This window comes from Haplochromis burtoni, unplaced genomic scaffold, assembly GCF_018398535.1.
Source record: "Haplochromis burtoni strain Fernald_Lab_line unplaced genomic scaffold, NCSU_Asbu1 Contig_71, whole genome shotgun sequence".
Classification (NCBI taxonomy): Eukaryota; Metazoa; Chordata; class Actinopteri; order Cichliformes; family Cichlidae; genus Haplochromis; species Haplochromis burtoni.
The window spans coordinates 1,759,733-1,784,712 of NW_024582432.1; the positions used below are offsets into that span (position 1 = coordinate 1,759,733).

Consider the following 24,980-nt stretch of genomic DNA (forward strand, 5'->3'; position numbering starts at 1 on the left):
ATGGAAGTATATGGCGATTGAGTCACTTTTGGATCTAAAACCAAGTGTCCATTTGTGGAACTGCAACTTTTTAAACTCTGCCTTGGCTTAAAATTTTCAGGAGGTTTCTGCAGAACAAGCATAGTACTAGCACATCCATAGTTAATATGATATCTGAGTGTAAATTAAATTGACTAACTTTTCCATTCCTGACCTGTTAGTGTGGCTACAGAAAAAAAAAGGCAATACTAAAGAACAGATGGTAAAACTAAATGAGGAATTTGAGGGTTGACACTGCATGATAAGCAGAGTTTTCCTTTTTCTGATATTCAGACCAACTTTGGTACAAATGGATATAAACAGAAAATGCCACTGTTTACCACCCAGTTACTGCTAATGGGAAATAAATGTGCCTTCCTGCAGCACTATCCAGATGCCCCAATTCTGCATGTGGAAAAACTTTCAGCCTGGATAGACTTTGGAGTTTCTGAGGCCTGAGGCGAACTGTGGGACAAAAGACTGGCAGGGAGAGATGAATGAGCAGTGTAAAGAAGAGGAGTGAGTAGGGTAAAGAGAAGCTAGGGAATAGAAGATTGACTTCAAGGGCAAGAGGGAGCGAGCAAATGAATGGAAGAACCAATTAGTCAGGAGTGATAAATTTTGACAGGAGTTGGAACTGGAAAGCCTGCGAAATAATGCTAGAGACACATTACTTTTGTAGTTGGAAGATATTTCATGATGAAGTTTTTATATTTTCTCCTTTACTTTGCACCAGATACATTTACCTTATATGCAAAAGATGTCTGCTTTTAGGTTAGGAGGACAAAAAAACCCAGCATAAGGAAATCACGCGATCATTTAAAACTAGTAGCAATAACGAGCCCGGATAAATGGGATGGTTGCCAATTTGCAAGCACAAGACAATGGTTATTGTAAAGACTGACATTCCTGTAGTCAGATATTAAATTAAATTTGCTCAAAGCACAGCTATGAAAAAGTGCAGCTTCTCAGGAGTGTTAGCATTTAAATAATCTGTGTAAAAAGATCCAGCAGATGAACCCGTAGCCTCCCCTTCCCTCTGGGGTTATCACTCATCTTACCCTGATGATGTTAAAAGGATGGCTGTCAGTTAAATACCAGGCATCTGGCCTCAATGTGGCAATATTTTGAGCTTGAGACACTATACAACTATTGGCTGCATTTGGCACTGAGAAAGCCAACACAGCCAAAGACATGTAACCAGAGGGCTTTCCTGTTATGCTTTTGCCTAGTAACCATGTCCTCACATTACATTATAACTCTGTAATCACAGTCAACTGTCATTTCAATCTCTGGATGAATGAATAAGACCTAAAACAGCAGTGTAAACAGGAAATGTGCTGTGTTTCATAAAGTGACTTGGTTCTAGAGTTGGTATAATGAAAATCTGATATAGTCTCGAGTTATCTGTGTGTCTGAGTCACTGGCAGCTGCTTGTCAGATATGTGAGTGTTGGTGTTGGACATGAGCAGTGTCTGGTTGGGCAGCCTGGGCGAGCGCAGTCTCAGGCTTCTCCAGCTCTAGTGGGAGTAACATGAACAGAACTCTCTGTGCTGCCACTCTGCATAAGAACCCAGACCGCATTGTCAAAATAAAATAGTATAAATTCTCAGAAAGCCTATGTTTGTCTTTTTTTGTGGCTGGATATCTTTCATGATGGCATTGGCTTGTCCTGCCTCATATATCTGTGTCCACTGTTGGACGACTTTAAATTCAGTGTTATTCTAACTCTTTGTAAGTTAGGAAGGTCGTGTGTGATTTTAGCTGCACATTCTGTGGTTTAGAGATAAGTCATATACAGCACATGATTTTGTTTTTCCTGATACTTCCAATTATATATATGTTAGATATAATTAATGTTACATATTTACTCATTATAGTTTCTGCTGTGTTTTGTGACGTGACATAAATATACATCATTATGTACAGGTAGCATGCTACATACCAAGGCTTTTACTTTCCTAAAAATAACTTAAAACAAAATATATGTGAGATACTGTTCTTTACTTGTATCACTCAAAAGAATAACATATATACATTAATGATACTCCTATCATGCTTCAGTACAGCCACCATATTCCTGTGGTAATCAGTTTCCACTGACAAGTTTGTTCTTGTCTTAATCACAGTACCATCTCCATTATTGATGTTAGCTCAAATAAGGAAATGCTTGGTTAAGTCTTTGTGGGGTCTCAGTAACTTCATTAAAAAAAACAAAGGAAACCTCCCTATCAACACTTAAATGTAAAGCACAATACGCCTCTTTGTTCTTGCTAAGATGAATGCTGTGGCATTGTGGGGGACCATGTGGGCGTGGGCACACATGACATTTATGTCAATTATAACCGAGAGGAGAAAAGGCATTCTGACTTACTGCCCTTGTTTTTTCTATTCTCTGCTTGGGCTTTGAGGGTACAGCTGAGGGCTGCGTTTCTGTGGTAGAAAGGCACAACTTTACAGGCTTTTCTTTGGACCTGACATCCTACACCAACCACCATCCCTGTGGGACATCCTTGGATCCCCACCCGAGAAACTAGGGAGAACCACCTGTTTCTGGACTACAGCAAGGGAATAAAGCAGCAGAGGTAGCCTTTGTGGTGAAACAGCCTTGAGAGTGGACCGAATAGTGGCAATTTCAAAGGGGTCCAAGTACAGAGGAATGTTTGGATTCCAGCAGCTTATACCAGCACACCCATATGAATGGCTGATTGAGTGGGAGTGGAAGAACGAGATAAAAAAAAACAAAGAAGAAAGACAGGGCTGATAGATTAAGGAAGGAAAAGAATGGTGAGCAGAGCTGCAAATGTGTAAGGGAGGGGATCTGTAGGGTGAGTATAGACGAGAGCAACACCAGGGAGGGAATTACTACTGTCACTCCTCTTCAAACCCACCTGTAACAACCAGAACAGCTGTACACCCAGTCAAAGGAAGAGAAAAAGGCTCAGTTAAGCCTAGCTGTGGGACGGAAATACTGTTGGGCAAGCTGCGGCAGGTGAAGTTGGAAGCGTGTACGGTAGAGGAAGTACCACAGAGATGATGTCTGGGAGACGAAATCAGTGTCGTCACCCCATTTTTGATGACTCAGAGGAAGCCAATGGGAACCACGCAGATAATGGACCAGAACCAGAACCTGAGGAACTGGATTGGGATAGCTATAGCACCACACTGGAGCACAGAATAGCAGCTGTGGGTAAAGCATACAATAAAGTAAAGCATATATTAGGCTAATTCTGGAGTATATATTGTGCTGGGAGAATTTAGGTTTTTTAAGATAACCGGTGTCTTCATAGCAGGAAAAGCACACAAGTTACTCTGTAGATATTTAAGTTCTCCAGTAAACACCACAAACTAAGGCAGGTAAATGTTAAAAATGCCAGTTGCCTGACATTTTATTCTTTATTTGTATATTTAATTATATTCCTTATTACTTATAATAATTATTTTATTGCTTATACCTCTGTGTCTCCTCCTGTGACATATGGTAAACTTGAGTTTAAGCTAAGTGAAGAATTTGAAACTAAGTATAAATAGTAAAAAAAAAAGTAATAGTGGCATATGTTCTCTTATAGTCTAGCAGTTGTGAATTACCAGGACAATTTTGTAGTTTTTGGCTTTTGGCTGTAGTTGGCTTTTGAGAATGTGTATGAAGTGGTAGAAAAGGTAAGAGATATTAGCAGCTCTTTTAAATGAATTTTGGGGGCTTTTTTGCACCTTAAATAACGCAGTAAATATAGACAAGAAAGCATGTAGAAGTTAAAGTTATCAAAAGTATAAACTGTTTGTTTTTTTTAAGTGACAGTCGTTGTGAAATGCTTAGATAGTATAAAAATATTAGCAGTAGTTCTAATAGCAATGCTAGCTAAAACGCCACTGCTGAGATATAGCATAGCAGGACAAGCTTTAAATACTATTTCGTTTCAAAGGTAAACAAGGTATAACACTTAACAAATGTTGTTCTTTACAGAATTTTACATCTATATATATATATAAACACCCAGCACGCCCCTGCGGGCGGTTTATCCTTCAAGCTCGGGTCCTCTACCAGAGGCCTGGGAGCTTGAGGGTCCTGCGCAGTATCTTAGCTGTTCCCAGGACTGCGCTCTTCTGGACAGAGATCTCCGATGTTATTCCCGGGATCTGCTGGAGCCACTCGCCTAGCTTGGGAGTCACCGCACCTAGTGCTCCGATTACCACGGGGACCACCGTTACCTTCACCCTCCACATCCTCTCGAGCTCTTCTCTGAGCCCTTGGTATTTCTCCAGCTTCTCGTGTTCCTTCTTCCTGATATTGCTGTCATTCGGAACCGCTACATCGATCACTACGGCCGTCTTCTTCTGTTTGTCTACCACCACTATGTCCGGTTGGTTAGCCACCACCATTTTGTCCGTCTGTATCTGGAAGTCCCACAGGATCTTAGCTCGGTCATTCTCCACCACCCTTGGGGGCATCTCCCATTTTGACCTCGGGACTTCCAGGTTATACTCGGCACAGATGTTCCTGTACACTATGCCGGCCACTTGGTTAGTGGCGTTCCATGTATGCCTTGCCTGCTAGCATCTTGCACCCTGCTGTTATGTGCTGGATTGTCTCTGGGGCATCTTTACACAGCCTGCACCTGGGGTCTTGCCTGGTGTGATAGACCCCAGCCTCTATGGATCTTGTACTCAGAGCTTGTTCTTGTGCTGCCATGATTAGTGCCTCTGTGCTGTCTTTCAGTCCAGCTTTGTCCAGCCACTGGTAGGATTTCTGGATATCAGCCACCTCCTCTATCTGCCGGTGGTACATACCGTGCAGGGGCCTGTCCTTCCATGATGGTTCCTCGTCTCCCTCCTCTTTCTTGGGTTTCTGCTGCCTGAGGTATTCACTGAGCACTCGGTCAGTTGGGGCCATCTTCCCAATGTATTCTTGGATGTTCGTTGTCTCATCCTGGACTGTGGTGCTGACACTCACCAGTCCCCGGCCCCCTTCCTTCCGCTTAGCGTACAGCCTCAGGGTGCTGGACTTGGGGTGAAACCCTCCATGCATGGTAAGGAGCTTTCTTGTCTTTATGTCAGTGGCTTCTATCTCCTCCTTTGGCCAGCCTATTACCCCAGCAGGGTACCTGATCACGGGCAGGGCGTACGTGTTGATGGCCCGGATCTTGTTCTTACCATTCAGCTGACTCCTCAGGACTTGCCTGACCCTCTGCAGGTACTTGGTGGTTGCAGCTTTTCTAGCGGCCTCTTCATGGTTCCCATTCGCCTGCGGGATCCCCAGGTACTTGTAACTGTCCTCTATGTCTGCAATGTTGCCTTCTGGTAGTTCAATCCCCTCAGTTCTGACTACCTTCCCTCTCTTTGTTACCATCCGACTACACTTCTCCAGTCCGAACGACATTCCAATGTCATTGCTGTATAGCCTGGTAGTGTGGATCAGTGAATCGATGTCTCGTTCACTCTTGGCATACAGCTTGATGTCATCCATGTACAGGAGGTGGCTGACAACTGCTCCGTTCCGTAGTCGGTATCCGTAGCCAGTCTTGTTAATGATCTCACTGAGGGGGTTCAGGCCTATGCAGAACAGCAGTGGGGACAGAGCATCTCCTTGGTAGATCCCGCACTTGATGGTGACTTGTGCTATGGGCTTGGAGTTGGCCTCTAGTGTTGTACGCCACATCCCCATTGAGTTCCTGATGAAGGCTCTTAGGGTCCCATTGATCTTGTACAATTCTAGGCATTCCAGTATCCAGCTGTGGGGCATTGAGTCATAGGCCTTCTTGTAATCAATCCAGGCAGTGCACAGGTTGGTCAGTCTGGTCTTGCAGTCTCGGCTGACTGTTCTGTCTACCAGTAGCTGGTGTTTTGCGCCTCTGGTATTCTTGCCAATTCCTTTCTGTGTCCCGCTCATGTATTGACCCATGTGCCTGTTCATCTTAGCCGATATGATGCCTGACAGGAGCTTCCATGTGGTACTGAGGCAGGTTATTGGTCGGTAGTTGGAGGGGACCGGTCCCTTCTTGGGGTCCTTGGGGATCAGGACCGTCCGAAATGCTATATATATATATATATGGGCTATATTCTCAGCAGCATATTAAACATATCAGGTCCCCATAAGGAGAATCATGTGCTAACGGCTGTCTAAATGACTCGGGTAAAGTTTGTAGCATGCATGCTTGTTGTTTTTGTCTGCTTCCACTTGTCTTTGCACTAGGATGATGTCGGCGTAAATGTGCAGTCATATTCGTTGTGTTCCCACTAGTGCTTTCAGGTTAATCTCGTTGAAATGACCTTAACGCCACAACACGGCAAATCTCCGTTAACGAGCTACCCCTGATCGCCCCGTGCATGGGGCTAGACGGCCAACACGTTAACGAGCTAACTGCGCTAACACACTAGTTCCCACCCATGTAATTGAGCATTGCGTGGCACATCCAACATACTGTTTTACTTTAGTCCATGACGCGCTTACCTTCAGGGTCATACGTCACATGAAAACCAAAATAATTCCAAACGCCAGATCTGAATGAGGGTGCACAGCAAAATCTCCAGTGTTAAATTAACACTGGAGAGTGTCTATATGGGTCCACACCTCTGAGTGTTAAATACAACACTGTTGAGTGTTAAATTAACACTTTTGACAGTGTTATATGTTTAAAAGTAACCTAGTCAGTTTTGAAGATTAACAATGGCTAACACTGAGCAGTGCTGATTTTCTAACACTGGAATATTTCTAACATTTTGAGTTATTTTCCAGTGTTAGAAACTTTTATAGTTTACAATGTATCGCAAAACAGTTTCTTTTGGTTTAAGAATTCAGTCTCCAGCACAACAGTATCTGATGGATGTTTGTACAATGCCAATGTTTTGTTTTGTTTTTACTGGTTTTAGCTTAAAGAAGGCCATTGATATTAAGCTCCCTTTTATAATTACATCTTAATTACAGTCCATTAAAAGACAATGGAATCACATTCATGATCTATCAACTTAAGGGATAATGTCAATTTAAGAGACTGCTACATAAATTTCTAATGTAGAAAATGCCAGTGCATTATGAAACCCACTGTATCAAAAGATTTTTACAGAATTATAAGCACAGGTAGGACAAGTATATTGTATATTAATTACTGGTTGACTGAACAACCTCCTTCCTGCAGTTCTGTGTATTGCATATCTCACTATAGAAAAATGTATGTGCAAATTTGTTTGCACATACCCTTTGTGTTAAATAGGCTTGTATTCCATTCATACCTGGTAATACCTGTTTAGTAGTGACGAGGTAAAAGGGTTAAAGGTGCAAACAGCTTTGCACAGAAACTTGTGCGAGGAACTTAAAAAAAAGCACGGAAAGTCCTCCAACCAAGTACTTTTATGGAAATAAATGCAGATGGAAATGCGGTTGCTTGATCATTTCACAAATGCCCAGATATCTGGGTATGCTATTTGCTCATTTCTAAATGCCTTGCCCATGATGACTGGCCTATAAGAAAGTAACTGTAACAAAAGCAAAGCTCTCATAATATGGCCCTTTCACTACTGTTATGGATGGCAACTGATTAAATGATCTGGTGTTTGGTAGAACTTGTTTATCTGGTTGGTAATACACGTGACCATGTTACTTCTTAGCAGTACTATATTAAGGCAAGTGCACACTGACAGAGAGACGGTTCTTTGTGAAAGAGGATAAATTTCATCCTGTGGTAAGATTATCTTTGCATGAACGTCTTGAGGTTTGCTTCAGCTTCTTTAATTCAGCAAATCCCTTTATATTACATGTTTATCCTTAGCCTTTTACTAACAGTGTCAGCTTTTTCTTACCTTATCTTGCCCTTCTTTAAACTCCAGCGACACTGAGTTTGACAAAACTATTATGTTGCTGCATAAAAGATCTTTTACAACTAGATTAGAAGTTGGTACAAGGTCTGAGGACTGTGCAAAAAACAGTAAAACTGGACAAAACATATTATTCGTAGCATATCTGGCACAAAATGAAATCCAGCCAATGCAATAATCTCCATAATACAGATCTACAGATTCATTCAGTTGAAAAGTAAGTGATTTAACTCTTAACCCCCAGGAGCAGGAGAGTGCCCAGGTATCTGAGCATCGCTGTGCCCAACTGGAGAAGGCAAAGCGTGAGCTGGAGCAGCAGCTGGAGGAGGAGGAGGTCTGCTCAGCCCAGCTGGCCCTTCACAGAGACAGGCTGGAGGCCGAGTGCAGCAGCCTCAGACGAGACCTGGAAGAGCTGGAGAGCGCTCTGACTGTAGCTGAAGAGGATAAACAGGTAGGGCATTTTTGGATCTTCGTGATATGATAATCTCTGGAACAAGGATTTTTGCGCAGAAAGAGAAGGACTGATTTGTAATATGGAAGGAGCATTTAGGAAGACGACAGATTGGCAGATGAAGGTACAGTTGTCATCCAGCTCTTTAATTCAAAACAAGCAGTAGCCAGGCAAGGAAACTAACAGACTGCAAGAAGCACTGAAGCCAGTGGATTTTGGCAAGTGGGAGGTGGATGGCTGGTGGTACACTTAATATGGTAACAGGCTGACTAAGTTAGACAGGTTAGCCAATCATAAAAGTAACAAAGTGAGGAAATAATATTGCCAGAAATGCACAAAGTCACTGATTACTAAATAAAGCATGGTATAACTTCAAACCATGACAAGGTTATAGTTTCAAAAAGTAACACTAGGGCAGGGGTGGGCAATCTCAGTCCACGAGGGCCGGTGTCCCTGCAGGTTTTAGATCTCACCCTGGGTCAACACACCTGAATCACATGATTAGTTTGTTACCAGGCCTCTGGAGAACTTCAGAACTTCTAATTTAGCCATTTAAATCAGCTGTGTTGTTTCGGACACATCTAAAACCTGCAGGGACACCGGCCCTCGTGGACTGAGATTGCCCACCCCTGCACTAGGGCCATATGTCTGTCTGTGTAGGATCTCAGTTGTCCAGGTCATGGTAGTCTCAGGAGCTGGAAAAGTCTGGTTTTAAGAACTGAAGAAGCCTCTTGGACTCTAAAAAGTGCAGTCGCCTTCTTTTCAAATACAAGGACCATCACTTTTCCAAAATATTAAATCTGAATGTAATTTGTTTGAAGTAATTAGCATTAAGTAGCATAGTGTTGACTGGTGGAACATTGAGCACCAGTACTGAAGAACCAGTCTGAAAAATAAAAACCAGAAAGCATAAAAAATGGAACTGAAACCCAAACAATGCGCATAGGTTCTGTTTTCAGTGAACATTTTTTCATCCATTATTATCTGTTTTAGAGAGATTCAGACATCTGTTCAATCCCTGACTCTGAACGGTTATGAAATGTTGATCATATTGTAGTTTGTCACAGTATTACCTGTTTCTATCCAGATCTCAGGTAAAACATCTTCCCACCAAGAGTGCTTGCACTCTTTTAGTTTTTTTTGTTTTTCCACGCTTTGCAGAAGCACGGTCTTCTCTGTGCAGAAACTAACAAGAAAGGGCTGTTCTGACACCTCCGTTACAGCCCCTGCCCCCCAAACCCTTTTATCTATTTCACTGAGCTGTATTAAAGGATTAGGATCCTATCTTTGTTCAGGAATGCTGCTAAAATGTGTTGCGCTCACAACACTGTGCGTGACAGTGAATTAAGATTTCTCTGGGTAGCAAAGCAGTGCTGAGTTGGAAATTTACTCTGAAGAATTTGATCTGCTCCATGATGTTATAAACTTGATCCTCTAGTTATATGATGATTTTTTTTTGCTGAGTGGCCTCCCGTGTGGCAAAGATACAGTAAGAGGGAAATGTCAGGGGGCTCAGAGAAGAGAACAAGACCAGACTGGTTTGATGGCGCAAAGCTTTGAAAAAGAAAATGATGAGACCTCCTCTGATGCCACAATAATCTTTTAGTTGGACAAGATGTGAGAAGAAAGTTTTGACTCACCTGTTCACTCTGAAATTTGTTGAAAAACATGTTAGTGTCCACGTACCTCAGTCTGCTGCCTCGCCTTGTTTTGCACATTTTTAACTCTCACCTTTCTCTCTAAGAGAAGAGAAAGCTTTGATGTCTACTAGAAAGAGGGATCGTGACATCTGTTTCTGTCATGATAGGAGACAATTGTTTGATGGTGTGGCTGCAGTCACAGGCTACAGACTCAAACTGCTGTATTCACAAGCAATCATGGTTACATGCCCAAGCAAACAGCGGTAGCTACAGAGGGAGGGGTTTTAGCGGAGTTAGATAAGAACAAAATCTATGTATAGATAGTTTAGCTTGGTCATTTTTTGAATGAATAAAATATTATCTGATGTACAAAGTGGCAGATGTTAAAAATTGCTATTAAGTTACAACCTGTGTCTGTTTTCATAGCTGTCACACAGTGAGGTAAGGACGCTGTCAGAACAGCTTTTTCAGAGGGACGAGGTGGTGCAGAAGCTGCAGAAGGAAAAGGAACATCTGGTGGAGCTCAGCCAGGTATGCTGTTAAGTGTATGATACTGATATACATACATACCTGGGCTAATGTCTATTAATAGCTAAGCTCCATAAAAACTAGAGTTTACATTTTCCATAATGCAAGTAAACTGCTTTTCTTTTTTTGGCCTCATAAATGCCCTCATGCCTAATATCTCTCCAAATCCACTCCTTTCATTTATAACATAGATTGGAAATCACAGCCAAGCAGAGACAAGGTTTATTTTGGTCATTTTTAGAGGACTTTATGGGTAATGATGGATACCTTAACCCGTTGCAACACTGTTAATTTCCCAAAACTGATAAACTCCTCCAGAGCAACAGGGTTAGGGTTTGCACTATGCAACTGTTTTCACCCACTGAGTTGTATGAGAGATTAAAGGTGCTCTATGAAGGTTTCTTATTGCCCTAGAAGACATGTTTGCATTCACTTTTGTTTACTTTGGCGTGTGGTTAGTGGCTCGGCTGCAGGGGAGGGGTGGAGCAGTGGGTTCAGGGTGCGGTTGCAGGGGAGGCTGACACACACCTGAGCTCCATCATCTTGTCATGGATCCCCAGTAAAAGATGTGCTGGGACATGAGGTGGGAGGTGTGTGTGCTACAAGCAGGGCAGCTGAAAAGTTGACCAGTGAAAAACACAGAGCAAATAAAAACGTGTGCGACTGCAAACGCTGTTTGTGTCAGGGCAGTTATTTCCACATTTACAAACTCTGATTATGTGTTCCTTTATTTTAGAAAATGCGTCGGACGTCATAAAACATTAACAAGATTGTTTAAAAATATATATATATTGTCTGCAGCTTAGATCACTGAAAATGACGACTCAACACCTCTTGTGTTCAGAAAGTGGTTAGGGTAGTCAGAAGGTAGTATGATATAAGATATTTTAATTTTCACCATTAATGAAAATCTTCCTACCAACCAAACATTCCTCTTGGTCATATTATGATTCTGTCATATAACAAACTTGTGATATTTTCCATTTTATCTTCATCATATACTCAGTAATTATCCCAGATATCCCAGAATACCTGAGTATTGGTAACACACAATAAATGACCACGTAAATTAACATCAACAGAAGCACACACAAGAAGTACAGCACTGTTCTTCAATCTTGGTCATATACGTGAGTCACCTGCACAGAAGGTTCTGACTTGCATCTGTAATCTTTACGTGTACAACACACGGACATAGATATCTAAATAAGTCACAGACTGATAAAATCCTAGAATTTCCCACCAAATTAGAGAGCAAATTTTGTGGGTGGACTGTACTACACAGCAAGCAATATTATTTGTCAGGTAATTACGTTAAAATATTAAAAGATGTACCAACAGGACAAACATGTTTAACCTATCCAATTCATGTCCACAAAGTCTAGTTCACTAGTGGAAATCAAGCCTAGCCAACAGCATTTGGTTAATATTAATCCAGGCAGCCACGCCCCAGACTTTAAGTCTTAACAAAATGCAAACAGATTTCATTAACCGTGGAGCTATTTTATTAGAGATTAAAAAATATTATTTGTACTAGGCTGTAAACATGTTATTCTTATGACTTGTTGGAAATCAATGGAGGTGATTCACTTTTACAGCCAGCCTCAAGTGGCCATTACAGGCACATAAGCGTTTGCTCCTTTTTTCAGCCCATTCCCTATAACAGACCATAAATTTGTACATGAATAGATTATCTTTTGCACTTGAAGCAAATGTTCTAATTGTCACGGTCTGGCTGGGGCAGACCGTATGTGTTGCAGAGGAGGACTCAAACGCAGACCAAAACGTGGTGTGGATTGACAAACAAGCAATTTATTGAGGCTAGTAACGAGGGTACAAAATAATAGGGCATGGGTGAAAACTAAACAATAACCTAAACTGGGTGAACTAATAACAAAACATGAAAAACCTTAACCATAATTAACTGACACAGGTACCTGGAGATGAGACATGGATGAGCAGACAACCTGACAATGGCATGCAGAAAACAAAGGGCTTAAATACATACATGAGGTGATCAGGGGAAGTGGAGACACATGGGGGAAACAGCTGACAGACATAAACCTAATGACAGGACCAGGAGAGGAAAGCTAAATACAATAAACAAAGAACACATGACATTGTCAGAATAAAACAGGAAATACTAAAACTAAAACATGACAACACAACTTAACAGACCTAATACGTGATGAATAAATACAAAACCCCAAAACATAGAAAACCCAGGAACAATAACTGCCTAAACTAAAGGCAGATAGGAAATAACACAAACTAAATCACATAACAAAATGAGACAAATACAAACATGAACTCAGAGCGCTGGGTCAGAGACCCAGCCTGTGACACTAATCTCAAAGTATGCATGTGCACACTTTAAAAAATATCTGTTTGCATTTTATTGGAAAACATTTAAATTGTAAACTTAACTCTTCCGTTCCCAAAAGCATACAGGGACGCTCCACTGGCTGTTTGACTCAGAATAAAACATGAGTTTAGGAAAAGGGAACCATATGGCCTGTGGACAGAAGTGGCACTCGTGATAAATGTGCTCTTCACCAGACACAGACCAGTCTCCTAGAAAAAAGAGAGAGATCTGAAGAATTCGCAGCCCTCAACAACCTCATCTTCCTTATGACAGCTATAAGAGGCCCTGTTTGCTAATTCCTCCCAGATGGTTCAACCAGTAGTAGCAGTCTTCTTCACTGTGTAATCCATGTGGACAATTTAGCATTAGTCCTCATTATGTTCCTACTGTTTGCTGAACATGTCTCAGATTATGGATTTGGCCTGGAATACAAGGAGACGCCTGTGGGGAAAAAAATTTAACACAAAGTGCACGCACTGCTGTTTGAGTGAGTTTAGTCTTCCTGTTTGATGCTTCGCTGCTTTTGCTCCCTGTTGATGAAAAGACAGATAAAAAACATCTCATCTATCAGATCAAACTGAAGATGACTTCTGACATTTTCATGGTTAAGCAAATAAATCATATCTTTCCAAAGTACAAATATGGCAGACAGATGGACATGAGACAGACATTTAAGGACACATGTGCAGTCCAGGCTCAGACATCTTTTATCACCCTCAACAGCAGGCCATTGAGGACCTGCAGAGTGAAGAGGAGAAAGTCAACCTGCTGACCAAAGAGAAAACCAAGTTGCAGATGCACACTGAAGATGTATGTACATATTTTTCAAATTGAACATATAGTTCATACCATATGCACTACACAAATGTTTTTTTTTCAATATTTATTCTGTAATTTCTGAAATTTGCAATGTGTTATAGCTCGGTGCGCTTTCAAATTAAAATGCAGGACTGTTCCGTCTAATTCCTCCCAAACGTGCTCACCTGGGTGTAATTGTAGGCTGTAGGGTGCTCTTCCATGATGTAAAGCTGGTTAATGTCTTTGAATGTTTTGAGTCATTGTCTTACTGCAGGATGGAGGCCTGGCCAACCACGTTGGCTTTTAAACTGCTAAAATTCCAACAGCTAGTCTATAATTTTGAACGTCTGTCATTTGTGTTAGATGGAAAACTATAAACTCACTGGAAAGTGTGTTAGGTAAATGTTGCTAGCACTGCGTTTAAGCCTTTTTTTTTACCTTCAAAATTGCTCTCATGGTTCGTGGCACATGGTTGCTGCAGATTGGTCAGCTGAACATCCATGATGCAAATCTGCCACCGATTACTCAGGAACTCAGGAGATCAAAGTGTGCAGAGAAAAGATACACGACAACCACCAACCTGAACTGTTGATACAAAGCAGGATGAACCCATCCTTTCCTGTTGTTTGTGACACATTCAGACCTTCCCATCCAAATGTATCAGCAGAAGTCAAGTAGTGTTATTTTATAAAAATCTATAATATGTTAATAACTGATAAAACAATCTCTGATTTTATGAGACTACCTAGAGCTTTAACTGTAGACTCCATGATAACTTATTTTAAATATAAGGTCAGTGCCATTACACTGGTGTAACATTTGCATCCAACAGAAACACACATGTTGTACACATTAAAAGTAATAATAAGCTTATGAACCAACTATTCAACAGCAAAGTGAGGAATGGAAACTCATGGTTATTTAACTTAATTGTAACCCTGCTAGCCAATACAGCTTGGCAAAAATAGGGAAACACTGAAACATGTAATTTCACACATAAAAATTGTCAAATATAATAAATGGTGATTATAAAATATATTAAAAAGTGGCACAAAGCATTTCACTATTTGCAATTACAGTCAAGAAATATTGTTAAACCCTATTATTGAATCCGTCCTGTAACTTTCCTCATGCTCAGTTGGAGTACCAGCTGGAACAGGAGCGCCATCAGCGTGCTGAGCTAGAGAAGAGCAGGAGGAGGCTGGAGGGGGACAGCAGATCTTCGCAGGACAGTCTGGGAGAGATGGAGAAGATGAGGAATGGTCTGGAAGACCTCATTAAAAGGTCAGTCAAAGACGCGCTGCATGCTTATAGCAAACTTTTCAGAGTAGATGGGGAAAAAAGCCAGTCAGCCAAAGTACTGTTTGCTCCTGACACCAACAATTTGAGGCTAAAGCTACATTCTGTTAAATTCTGTTGGGAAATTTTGCAGAGATTTTCATAGTTTCACAGAGATCTTCAATGATCTTCCGACTTTTTTTCTAGTGTAACATTGAGGCTTGCATCTCAGGGGTCTGCTGAATCATCCTGCTAATTACTGAGTAGACTGTCTGTAAAGACTCTGTTGATTCCCAGAAGATAAATCCAAATGTCCTTGTTGATGCCCTTGTTTTATTGCTAGCATTACCAGAGGGTCAAAATGTTGGCTTTTATATCAAAATTGATTAACATAGACATTTAGACAATGAAAAATCCAAATAATTAACAGTTTTCTTAAAAACCAAAGTGAGACTGATATGTTTAACTGTTGTATTACTTAAGAAAATATGGTACATATGTCCACAATTTCACCAGGACCTATAATTTTATTTCGGTCCACCGTCATGAAAAGATTTTGAATCAGTTTTCTTAATTTATGCTAATTAGCGTTAGCATATTTGTAATGCTCTGTGAGATTTTCTGTTTACTGTATCGGTTCCAAAATATTAAAAAGTTTGCAGTGTGCCTAATGGCTGAAGGTTTTTTGTACTATAATACAGTACTATATATTGTACTATAATACTGTGGTTGAAAATTATACAGGATATTGTTGTTATTTCCAGTTTGATCCTATTTGTAGTTTGTGGCATCACTACCTCATGGTCACAGTGGCTAAACATTGTGTGTCTGTCCTGTGGGTGGGGGGATAATAGTCATTCAGAATGTTTTGAGCTATACAATAAAGCATATTTGTTCAAAGAAGAAGACACACAGGTAGTATTTCAGGTCAAATTTCTAACTTGAGAAGCCTGGAGACTCTTGGAAAACATTAGCTTTCCAAATCATTTATAGCATTAGCAATTTTAAAGCTCCAGCCTATAAAAGTCAGTACAACAGATATTTTATTCTTTGAGACTGTCTATAAGGTTAAATCAGTCAAAAGGTGGTTAAAGAAAGGACATAAACAGGGCACCATTATTAACATAAACATTTTCACAAACTGTGCATTTATCACAGCCATCATGATGGGTGGTAAACCCGTCTCTAAAACATTTATATCAGCCTATCTAAGCCAGAAAACATGGGCTGAATTTTTTCCCCCCATTTAGACTATATGCAAGTGACAACAAGTCTTATCTACTGTTGTCTTTTAATAGTCCACTGAACTGGAACCTAAGCTGATCTGATCTACTATCCCAAGGGAGAGAGAGCATGATGGACTTTGGAAAGTTTCTCACTCTTGTGTGCGGCTTATATCCTGAGGCAGCAGAGCTTGGACTCTATGAGACTACATTGTCCTTTTGCATCTCTTTTAAGGTGTATGTACCTCTAGGGATTCACTAAGATCCCAGCATGTTGTTATCTGCCCAGTGATATAAAAACAGATGTAATCATTCACTGTACCCTACCCTGCAGCAACAATCTACTGAAGGCAAAAGCCTCCTGTCAGAAAACAAAAGTACAGTGTGCACCTACAATATTGTCTCCGTAACAAAGTTAAAACTTGTTCTCTTTGGCACTAATAGTTGCGTGACCTTCTTGAACATTAACAAAGTGAGTGACTCACTTGTTGCTAAGATACTATGGTATTCAAACAGTACTTATTGTCAGAGGCTATTAAATCTGCCACTCAGTATAACTTTAGTCCAGTGAAGCGTCACAGACATGGTGTTGCGATGTTGTCAAAGCACATACATATACAGAGCCTCACATGCACGCCTCACAAATGTGACAAGAAGGTCAGATGGAGCAACCTTTTCATGTGACTGATACTCCTTTGTATTTGCTGTTGATCATTGCGGCTTTTAAAGCACTATTTTTTGTGCCGTGTGAAACACATTAAAGAACATTGTTGTAATGTGTGTAATGTTTATATTTATCAGTAGTTCAGTTTTAGATGTCCAGCCCCAAAATCCCACGGTACCATGATGCTGTCTATATTAGCTAGTCCGGGGGGTTTTAAATGCAAGAGAAACTGTAGGGTTTTGGGAAACAGTTTTTGTGTTTTCTGAGCAAAAATCTTCCTCTATGCTCATTAATTTCAATTATATATTCCTTTTCTCATTAAAGGAAGGAGCTGGAGATCAGCAGTACCAGCTCCAAACTAGAAGAAGAGGAGGCACTTAACTTTGGACTGCAGAGGAAGACCAAGGAGCTACAGGTAAGTTTGCATTTTGTTGTTTGTCTTCTGTCATTTAACACTAGCAGTCTTGTTTAACAATCGCATGGTGAGACCTAGCAGAAAGAAAAAAGAAATCACACACCCAAACAGGTGATATTAAATTTCACTTCAATTTTATTTATATTTATACAGCGCCAAATCACAACAAAAGTCACCTCAAGGCGCTTTATATTGTAAGGTAGAGCCTACAATAATACATAGAGAGAAAAACCCAACAATCATATGACCCCCTATGAGCAAGCACTTTGGTGACAGTGGGAAGGAAAAATTCCCTTTTAACAGGAAGAAACATCTGGCAGAACCAGGCTCAGGGAGGGGCGGGGCCATCTGCTGCGACCGGTTGGGGTGAGAGAAGGAAGACAGGATAAAAGACATGAAATGGAAGAGAGCCAGAGATTAATAACAAGTATGATTCAATGCAGAGAGGTCTATTAACACATAGTGAGTGAGAAAGGTGACTGAAGAAGAAACACTCAGTGCATCATGGGAATCCCCCAGCAGCCTATGCCTATTGCAGCATAACTCAGGGTCACCTGATCCAGATATAAAGTGGTAGTTATCCATAGAAATCTAAATCGTTTCCTGCACCAGGCTGTAAATATGCTTTTCAGTGTTGTAAGGTTGAGCATTTTAAAATGGGAGTCTAGTTGGACTGACTCATTTTGGAGTCTCAAGTGTTCATTAGCAAAAATGCAGTTTTTGGCACTTCTGCTTTGACCTCTCTGCGTGCTTACAGTTCAGTTCACTCAGATTCAAATAAACCAAGTTATCGTCATACTTGACTCTATGATATAGTATTATATAATATAACTGTTTGTGCTTTTTTTACATGACCAAGAAAAGCAGTCATGTCTTTGTTTGACCACTTAATGTTTTAGAAAGCAAAACAGTTCAAACAGATAAGTGTACCAATGTAAACCAGACTTTTGTGGCCCATGGCCTTACCCTTTGGTAATGATTTCTTGTTATCATCAATCATTTTTTAGCTATTTCCCAGAACAGGCTGAATGTGTTAGCTCAATGTGATGTTTCCACATTTGTTGCCAATGTCACTGACTCTGTCGCTCTTTCTGCTAGTAGCTGCAGCGCTGTTTACTGTCCATCACCTATGGCTCACACACTTAAAAGCATCTGTTTACTCTTGCAAAAAGCTTTTTTCACTAATGTCACGTTCGAGATAAAATACTGGTAGCTAAGTTGACTGAGCTCACGCACAGCACTGCTAAAAGACATGTGGAGTCCTTCCTTATTGGTTTGATAGTCATCAGCCAGACAACGGGGCTGGTATGCTCCTTTCCTCTGCAGCCTTTAATTTCTGAAAATGTTCAAAGAGCTATAAAGAACTTTACGTGTCCTGTGTGCATATCGTGATGAAATTTGCTCAACACTGAGCTGGCTTATCAAGTTAGTCATTACTAATCAACACAGAAAAGGTCTTTTAGTTACCTTTATAATAGTAACTGTAATATTTAGTTGAAGTGGCTGTGGCTTTTGTAGACTGGCTTCTAAGTGGAGTTAAAAGCTGTTAAAACTGTTGTTTTACAAAGACAAACAGTGAGCCCAAATGTAGGTTACAACACGGCAGAAAAAAGGCATTCCTGTCTTTTAGCAAAGCTGCTGGGCTCTGCTCTGTGATTGGAGCAGTCGCTTCAAGCTCCAAGCATGTCAGGAAATGGTTAGAACGCAGTGGCTACATCAAAAATGAACTGGGTAGGTCAAGTTTATTATGATCTACCAGCATGCATTGACTTTTTGACTTCCAGGTGAATAATTGCAAAGCATTATTACTGTTATAGATATTATATATGGCAGTAGATATTTACTATCAGCTGACAGTGACTCAGGGTTCAGAATGTTTTTACATCCTCTCATCTAGGCAAAGTGGATTAAATGCTAAAAAAACACCTTAATGTGTCTTATCACTAAATTTCACTTGAAGTATCAAAATTAAAAATACTTAGTCTGTGAGAAAATGTTATTGCTATATGATTCAAGACGCTGTTTGTGAGTCTGGAGTTATGTGACCTGATTTCCCTGAGACAGGAGGATCTAGTGATGGTCTCCAGAGGTGGCAGCCAATGATTTTCTGGGCAGTGTTAATTACTCTTTGTACAGCCCTCCTGTTGTCACTCGTGACCCTGCCTACCACAACACCCAGCCAGTAGGAGAGGACGCTCTCCACTGAGGAACAATAGAAGGCCAGAAGCAGTTGGGACGGGGGCGCCGAGTCTAACTGATTGTTACCGGTTGGCGAGGAAATCTTTGATCCAGGACCAGGTGGCATGTGAAGGTGGTCCAGTCTTTTGCTGAGGATGTCTGGGATTATTTTGTTGAATGCTGAGCTGTAGTCCATGAAGAGCATCCTTACGTTGCGCTCTGTAAAGGGTGATGGTGATGGCATCCTCCTTGGACCGATTTGCTCTTTAAGGAAACTGGTAGGGGTCGAGGGAGGAGGGCAGACAGTGTCTGATGTGCTGAGGCACTATCTGTTTGAGACACTTCACGACTACAGATGTGAGGGAGAGATAAAGGATGATAGAGTGAAAACCGTAAATCCCATCCACGACCACAAGTGCATCCACACTGCATATGCACATGAAGACACAGCAAAGTCATTTGGAAGTTTTGATGCTTTACGAGAAACAAAGATTTGTCGTTTAACTTTCAAAATAGTATTTCTCAACAAAAGATAGTGCTGCACCTCATTTGTCTGTCGATGACAGGAGAAGGACTGCTGAGTTATCACACTGTAAACTTCTTTGGAAGTAAATCTTTCTCACTGCAGACATTTGGGCTTGTTACAGCAGGAGAAACACAGGTGCAGCTTGTAAGATTATCGATGGATTTAAATATTCCAGTAAAACATGCCAGCCGACATACCAGTGCATCGTCAGGGAAACACCTGAATGCAAGTTGTAATTAATGGGGTTAGCTACACATTGTGTTTATTAAGTCAGCATGGGATAGTTCAATTGTGGAAATGTTTTTTAAACTTCTTTTCAAAATCTTTGCATGTAAGGTCAAAAGTAGCATCACTAACTGGTGATACTTTCAAAGTGTTGTTGAGTTGAGAGTGAGCTTGTTCATTGTTCCGTCTGAGCAACTATAGGAAGTACAAAACCAAAACTAACTATTTCACTGCATGCTAAACTGTGAGAAGAAATATTCCTTGTATTTATGTTAGGTTGTCTTGTGAAAATGTTGTTTAGTGATTGCTGCAGAAATTAGTCCTAAAACCACAAAATAAATTGGCCCTTTTTTTAATTCCAGCATTCCTTGTCCCAGAATCAAGGTTTGTTGAATGGGTTTTGATTTAGAGGCTTTAAATAATATGGTCTGTAGTTAAGACAAGCTTTACATATTTTGTTCTATAGGAACAAAAGCAAAAACTCTGCTTAATATGTTTATACAGAAATGGAAAAAATATCAAATGACCACCTATCATCCTTGTTCTGTAGCTCCATACAAGATCTTGCCCCTTATGAAGTGGACAGTTATGATAAAGGTGGTGAATTGGCACTAAACTACATGGGAGGAGTTGTTAATAATAGGAAGACAGTTGGAACTGTAGTCACCATAAACATCATTAATAACAGGCTACATCATAATAGGTTGAAATCTTAAAGCACCTGCAAAATCCCACTCCTCAAGAACGCACATGTACAAGAGCATCCTGAGTTTGTCAGTGAACATCTAAAGGATTCTGGGGCTGGGAGAAGGTGCTATAGATAGATAAATACTAAATCAAGGTCTTTGGCATCAACTCAACCCACTGTGTTTGGAGGAAGAGATAATATGACCCAAAGAACATCATCCAAATATGTCAAGCATGGAATTGGAAATATTATGCTTTGGGGATGTTTTTCTGCTAGGTGTAAAGGACGACTTCACCACAGTGAGGGGCCAATGAAAGCGGCCTTTTCTCAGCCAGAAAACCGAAGATGTGTCGTGTATGATCTTCCAGACCCAAATGACCCAAAACATACCCTGATGATGACGTTGGAGTAGCCTAACCTGTCTCTAACCTTAAGGATCACTTCTTACCTAAAAACTTTAAGCGAATGCGTATATTTGAACCTGTATATATACTTCTGACACTGTGTAGATAGGAGAAAATTCAACATAAATTCAAACCGGTGCATCCAGTCATTGCATGTCTAATGCTGGAAAAAGAACAGTACAAACAAATGATGAAGTGTACATCACATCTTTTGTACTAGATTACTGCTGTGTATTGGCTAGGCATGATAAAGTTAGCAGCTTATCATAGGCTTGTCTTATGTGTCTTTGGGTTTAGAAAAAACAGCAACATTTTTCAGTATTCAGTATTACTTTCAGCAGAGTTCAACATCTGGAGAGATGCAAAGTTTCATGGAGCTTTCAGTGACTGTGACCGGTATATGGACTAAAACCACAGCGGCCTTTGAGTGCAACAAAAAAGTGCCACCTAGCTGAACCTCAAATTTCAACAAAGCTAAAGGAAAAAGCCATCCCAGTTATTAACGAGTAATCTTTGGTGAGGCAGTGGAAAATCACCACAGCAGTGAGTGTATGCTGTACCACTAAAGACGGTGCAATTTAACTAACCATCTTTAGGATTGCAGGCACTGCAGAAGCAAGGGTAGAATAGCTATTTATTGTATGCATTATATTCTCTGCCAATCTGGGAAGTATATACTAATGTTTTTCTGCTGAATCTTTCAATGGCATGCAGATAAAATCAAACAAGTCTGAGAGCTTTTATCTGTGTCACTGGTGCATGTTGCAGATAATGTGTTTTGTCTGTGTCTGTCGTTGAGTTCAGAGAGAGAGGGAGTGTTATGGGTTCAGGTGGTGCTTCTCTGTTCTGCCAGTGCCTCTGGGAGCCTGATGTTTCCTCCAGAGTTTGTCAGTAGTGAAAATAAAGAGCTCCTTTGTATCTAATTTGAGGAGTGAAAGACAATCCATGTGTCTTTGAGGGTGCACATGTTTTCGCATTTACTGTAGCTTTGGCATCCTCTCACAATGAAGCTATTATATGTAAACTCCTCCTACTGATGAAGATGCAGGTGGACAGGCCAGCCAGCTGGACATCACCCACTGAGGTCTTTCCTTTGACGTAAAGGTTGCACGAATATGTCCACGCAAGCTGCTGCAGAATCAAAGAGACCGCTTTGTCTGTCGCCGATGATGAAGCCGCCTCTCCCTCTGTAGTATGCTGTAATTCAAAGCAGTTGGCCTAAAGAGAAAGCAGCCATGCAGCCTTGATTTCTTACAGCAAATGGTTTTATTTAGGGTTGTAAAACAGTTTACACTCAGTCACAATCTGAGGGTTATCACAATCTGTGAAGATAAAGCTCATTTTGTTTTTTTGTTTGGTCTGTAGCAGATGTTTTGCTGAAGGTGTTAGATCAGATTGGGCCACAGCGGTGATGAGAGTCTCGTATCCAGATTACGCTATTCAAGCTTTCTATTGTCCTCTCCCTTATAGCTACGTATGCTGGTCTTGTGTATAATATGGGAGCAAAGCATAGAATTAATCTTAGTTTAAACTGATAATACAATCACAATACCATATTTTGTTTGTAGACTGATAACTACTGGAAAAACTTTTTTTTTCTTGTTTTTCACCCCTAAAAACACGAGCTGTGTGTACTAAGAGTCATCGTATTGCTAAGAGGTGTTTCTCAGACAAATGTTCTGACAAATGAGCACCTGTGGTGAACAAGTCTTACTTCATACTTAGTACCAATAATTTCGTCTATATCTTTACCTATAAAAAAAATAGTTGCGACCATGTCTGTGGAAGCTGTCAGCAACAAAAACTTTACATCTGGAGTCTGTAGGTGGCCATCTGGTGGCATTTAAAACAACAAAGCATGCAGATTCCTGCACCATTGCTGTGATCTGAATTATGCTAGTGTGTGCGAACAGTATAGATGCAGGGAAGGCCTCCCAGTTGTTCAGCTGGGGGGGTCTCACAGGATATCACTGCCCACACTGCTGACCATCCCCTCTGACACAAGCATGGAGACATCTGCACTGAGGCCACATCTGATTGCAATTTATAGACAATTATTATGGTTTCAGATTGAAGAGGGGAAAAAGAAAACCCTAAGCACAAGCAATTATGGAGATCAAACCCTGCAACCATTCTCAGCAACAACGGCCTAATTCTGTTGTTTCCAGCTCACTGCTTCAAGACTAGAGACATCTTTGTGGGTTCATTTAGAATCAGTGTCTAAATTCTTCCTGCTACACATAAGTGGCCAGAATTACCCATGTAGCCTGGCTCAGACTTCTTAACACTCTTGGTGCACGATGTGTTTTTTACAATTGTATTAGAGCCACAATGTTTACTTTGAGGGTGGTTTGAGGCTCTGGAAAAGAGGAATTTAACAAGAAACATATTTGAGTGGGGAACTGTCAGTGAGAGAAAAAGAGGCTGTGCATGCATAAGGGGGTGTGGACAGTAAAGTGCCGGAGGGGATCGACAGTGAAGGTATGTGTGTGTGTGTGTGTGTGTTTGTGTGTGTGCGCACGTGCGTGTCTCAGTGTGTGGGACACTCAGTCAGTCATTCAGTTGGGCTGCTGCTGCCTCACGATGGCTGTTCTCTCTGCAGAGGCGCTCCGCTGGCACGTGAGTTTTTATTTCTGTGTTTCTGTTTAAACGTATCAAAAATGATAAAAGGAATAAGTTAATGTCTCTGTGTGTTGTTTTTAGGCATTTAAAAATATTCTGTTGTTTATAATCAAAGATGGCACAAGTACAGGCGAGCTCTCCAACTCTTGTCTGTACACATAGTTTACAGTACGTTTGTTATGGTTTGTTGTTTGGGGAGATTTAGGTGCTGTGGCTTTCACCACTTGAGTGAAGTGGAGGTGTTGTTGCTGTGAGTGGCCCTGGGCCATCCGGCATGTCAGACACACTTCCTGACATTGAAACATAGATACAAATTGTAGATAACCAAGAGCATGACTCATCTTGGTAGAGTGCAGCCGTGCTGGGAAGCGAGCAATAAACTTTTATTAGTAATAAAAAAAGCAGTTTTGGCATGACATAAGTGGAACAGAAATCATCTGTGGATGATATACTTCTGTTACATCATTCTGATGATTTTGAACAGAATCCAGTAAAATAAAATTCAAAGCACAGTAGGTGTACACAGAGGGCTCTACGTATACTGTAAGCTGTGGTAGAGGGAGTTGAGTTTTCACTAAGAATAACAGTTTGTATCATGGGAGGATCTTTACCATAATAAAATGTATATAAGTGTGTAAAATGCCTTGAGGCAACTGTTGTTGTGATTTGGTGCTATATAAATAAAAGTGAAATGCCTTAAGAGGACACTGGATATTTAAAGTTCAAAAGCAAGAGTGTTTAAAAAAATGACACTATGTTTTCTATACATTATAACATATTTAGTGCCGTTAGCCTGTGCTGAGGTCTCATGAACCTGCTGGGAAGCTCATATTTTATTACACAAGTGATTTGAATTTGAATCCCACTTCTGACACCAATTGTAACGACTGTGGGTTTGGGGAGCTGACTGGCTCCCCAAATTTGAATTTGAATTTGAAATTTGAATTTGAATTTGAAATTTGAATTTGAAAAGTGTGTGTGTCCTGTCCTTCTTTTCCCCCCTGAACCCCAAACCGGATGGAGCAGATAGTAAAATGGGAGTTTCCCTTCCCACTGTTACCAAATTCATGCTCATAAGGAATTGTTTGATGACTGGGATTTTCCCTGTAATATTTTGGAGTCTTGACCTTAGAATATAAAGTGCCTTG

The 24,980-nt window shown here is 40.7% G+C and overlaps 1 protein-coding gene across 5 annotated transcripts in view; it reads left to right on the forward strand.

Annotated features, from left to right (window-relative positions):
- Positions 1 to 24,980, forward strand: part of LOC102289074 (myosin-16) — a 52,493-nt gene that overhangs the window by 11,222 nt on the left and 16,291 nt on the right. For 2 of the 5 annotated variants that reach the window (XM_042221663.1, XM_042221662.1), the window contains exons 2-6: positions 8,072 to 8,278; positions 10,345 to 10,449; positions 13,535 to 13,621; positions 14,748 to 14,893; positions 17,099 to 17,189. In XM_042221663.1, the coding sequence (XP_042077597.1) occupies positions 8,072 to 8,278; positions 10,345 to 10,449; positions 13,535 to 13,621; positions 14,748 to 14,893; positions 17,099 to 17,189 (636 nt within the window). Of the gene's footprint in view, positions 1 to 2,631; positions 3,205 to 8,071; positions 8,279 to 10,344; positions 10,450 to 13,534; positions 13,622 to 14,747; positions 14,894 to 17,098; positions 17,190 to 17,711; positions 23,830 to 24,980 lie in introns of those variants that run through there. The other 3 variants (XR_006054503.1, XM_042221661.1, XM_042221664.1) reach the window with 3 other exon arrangements.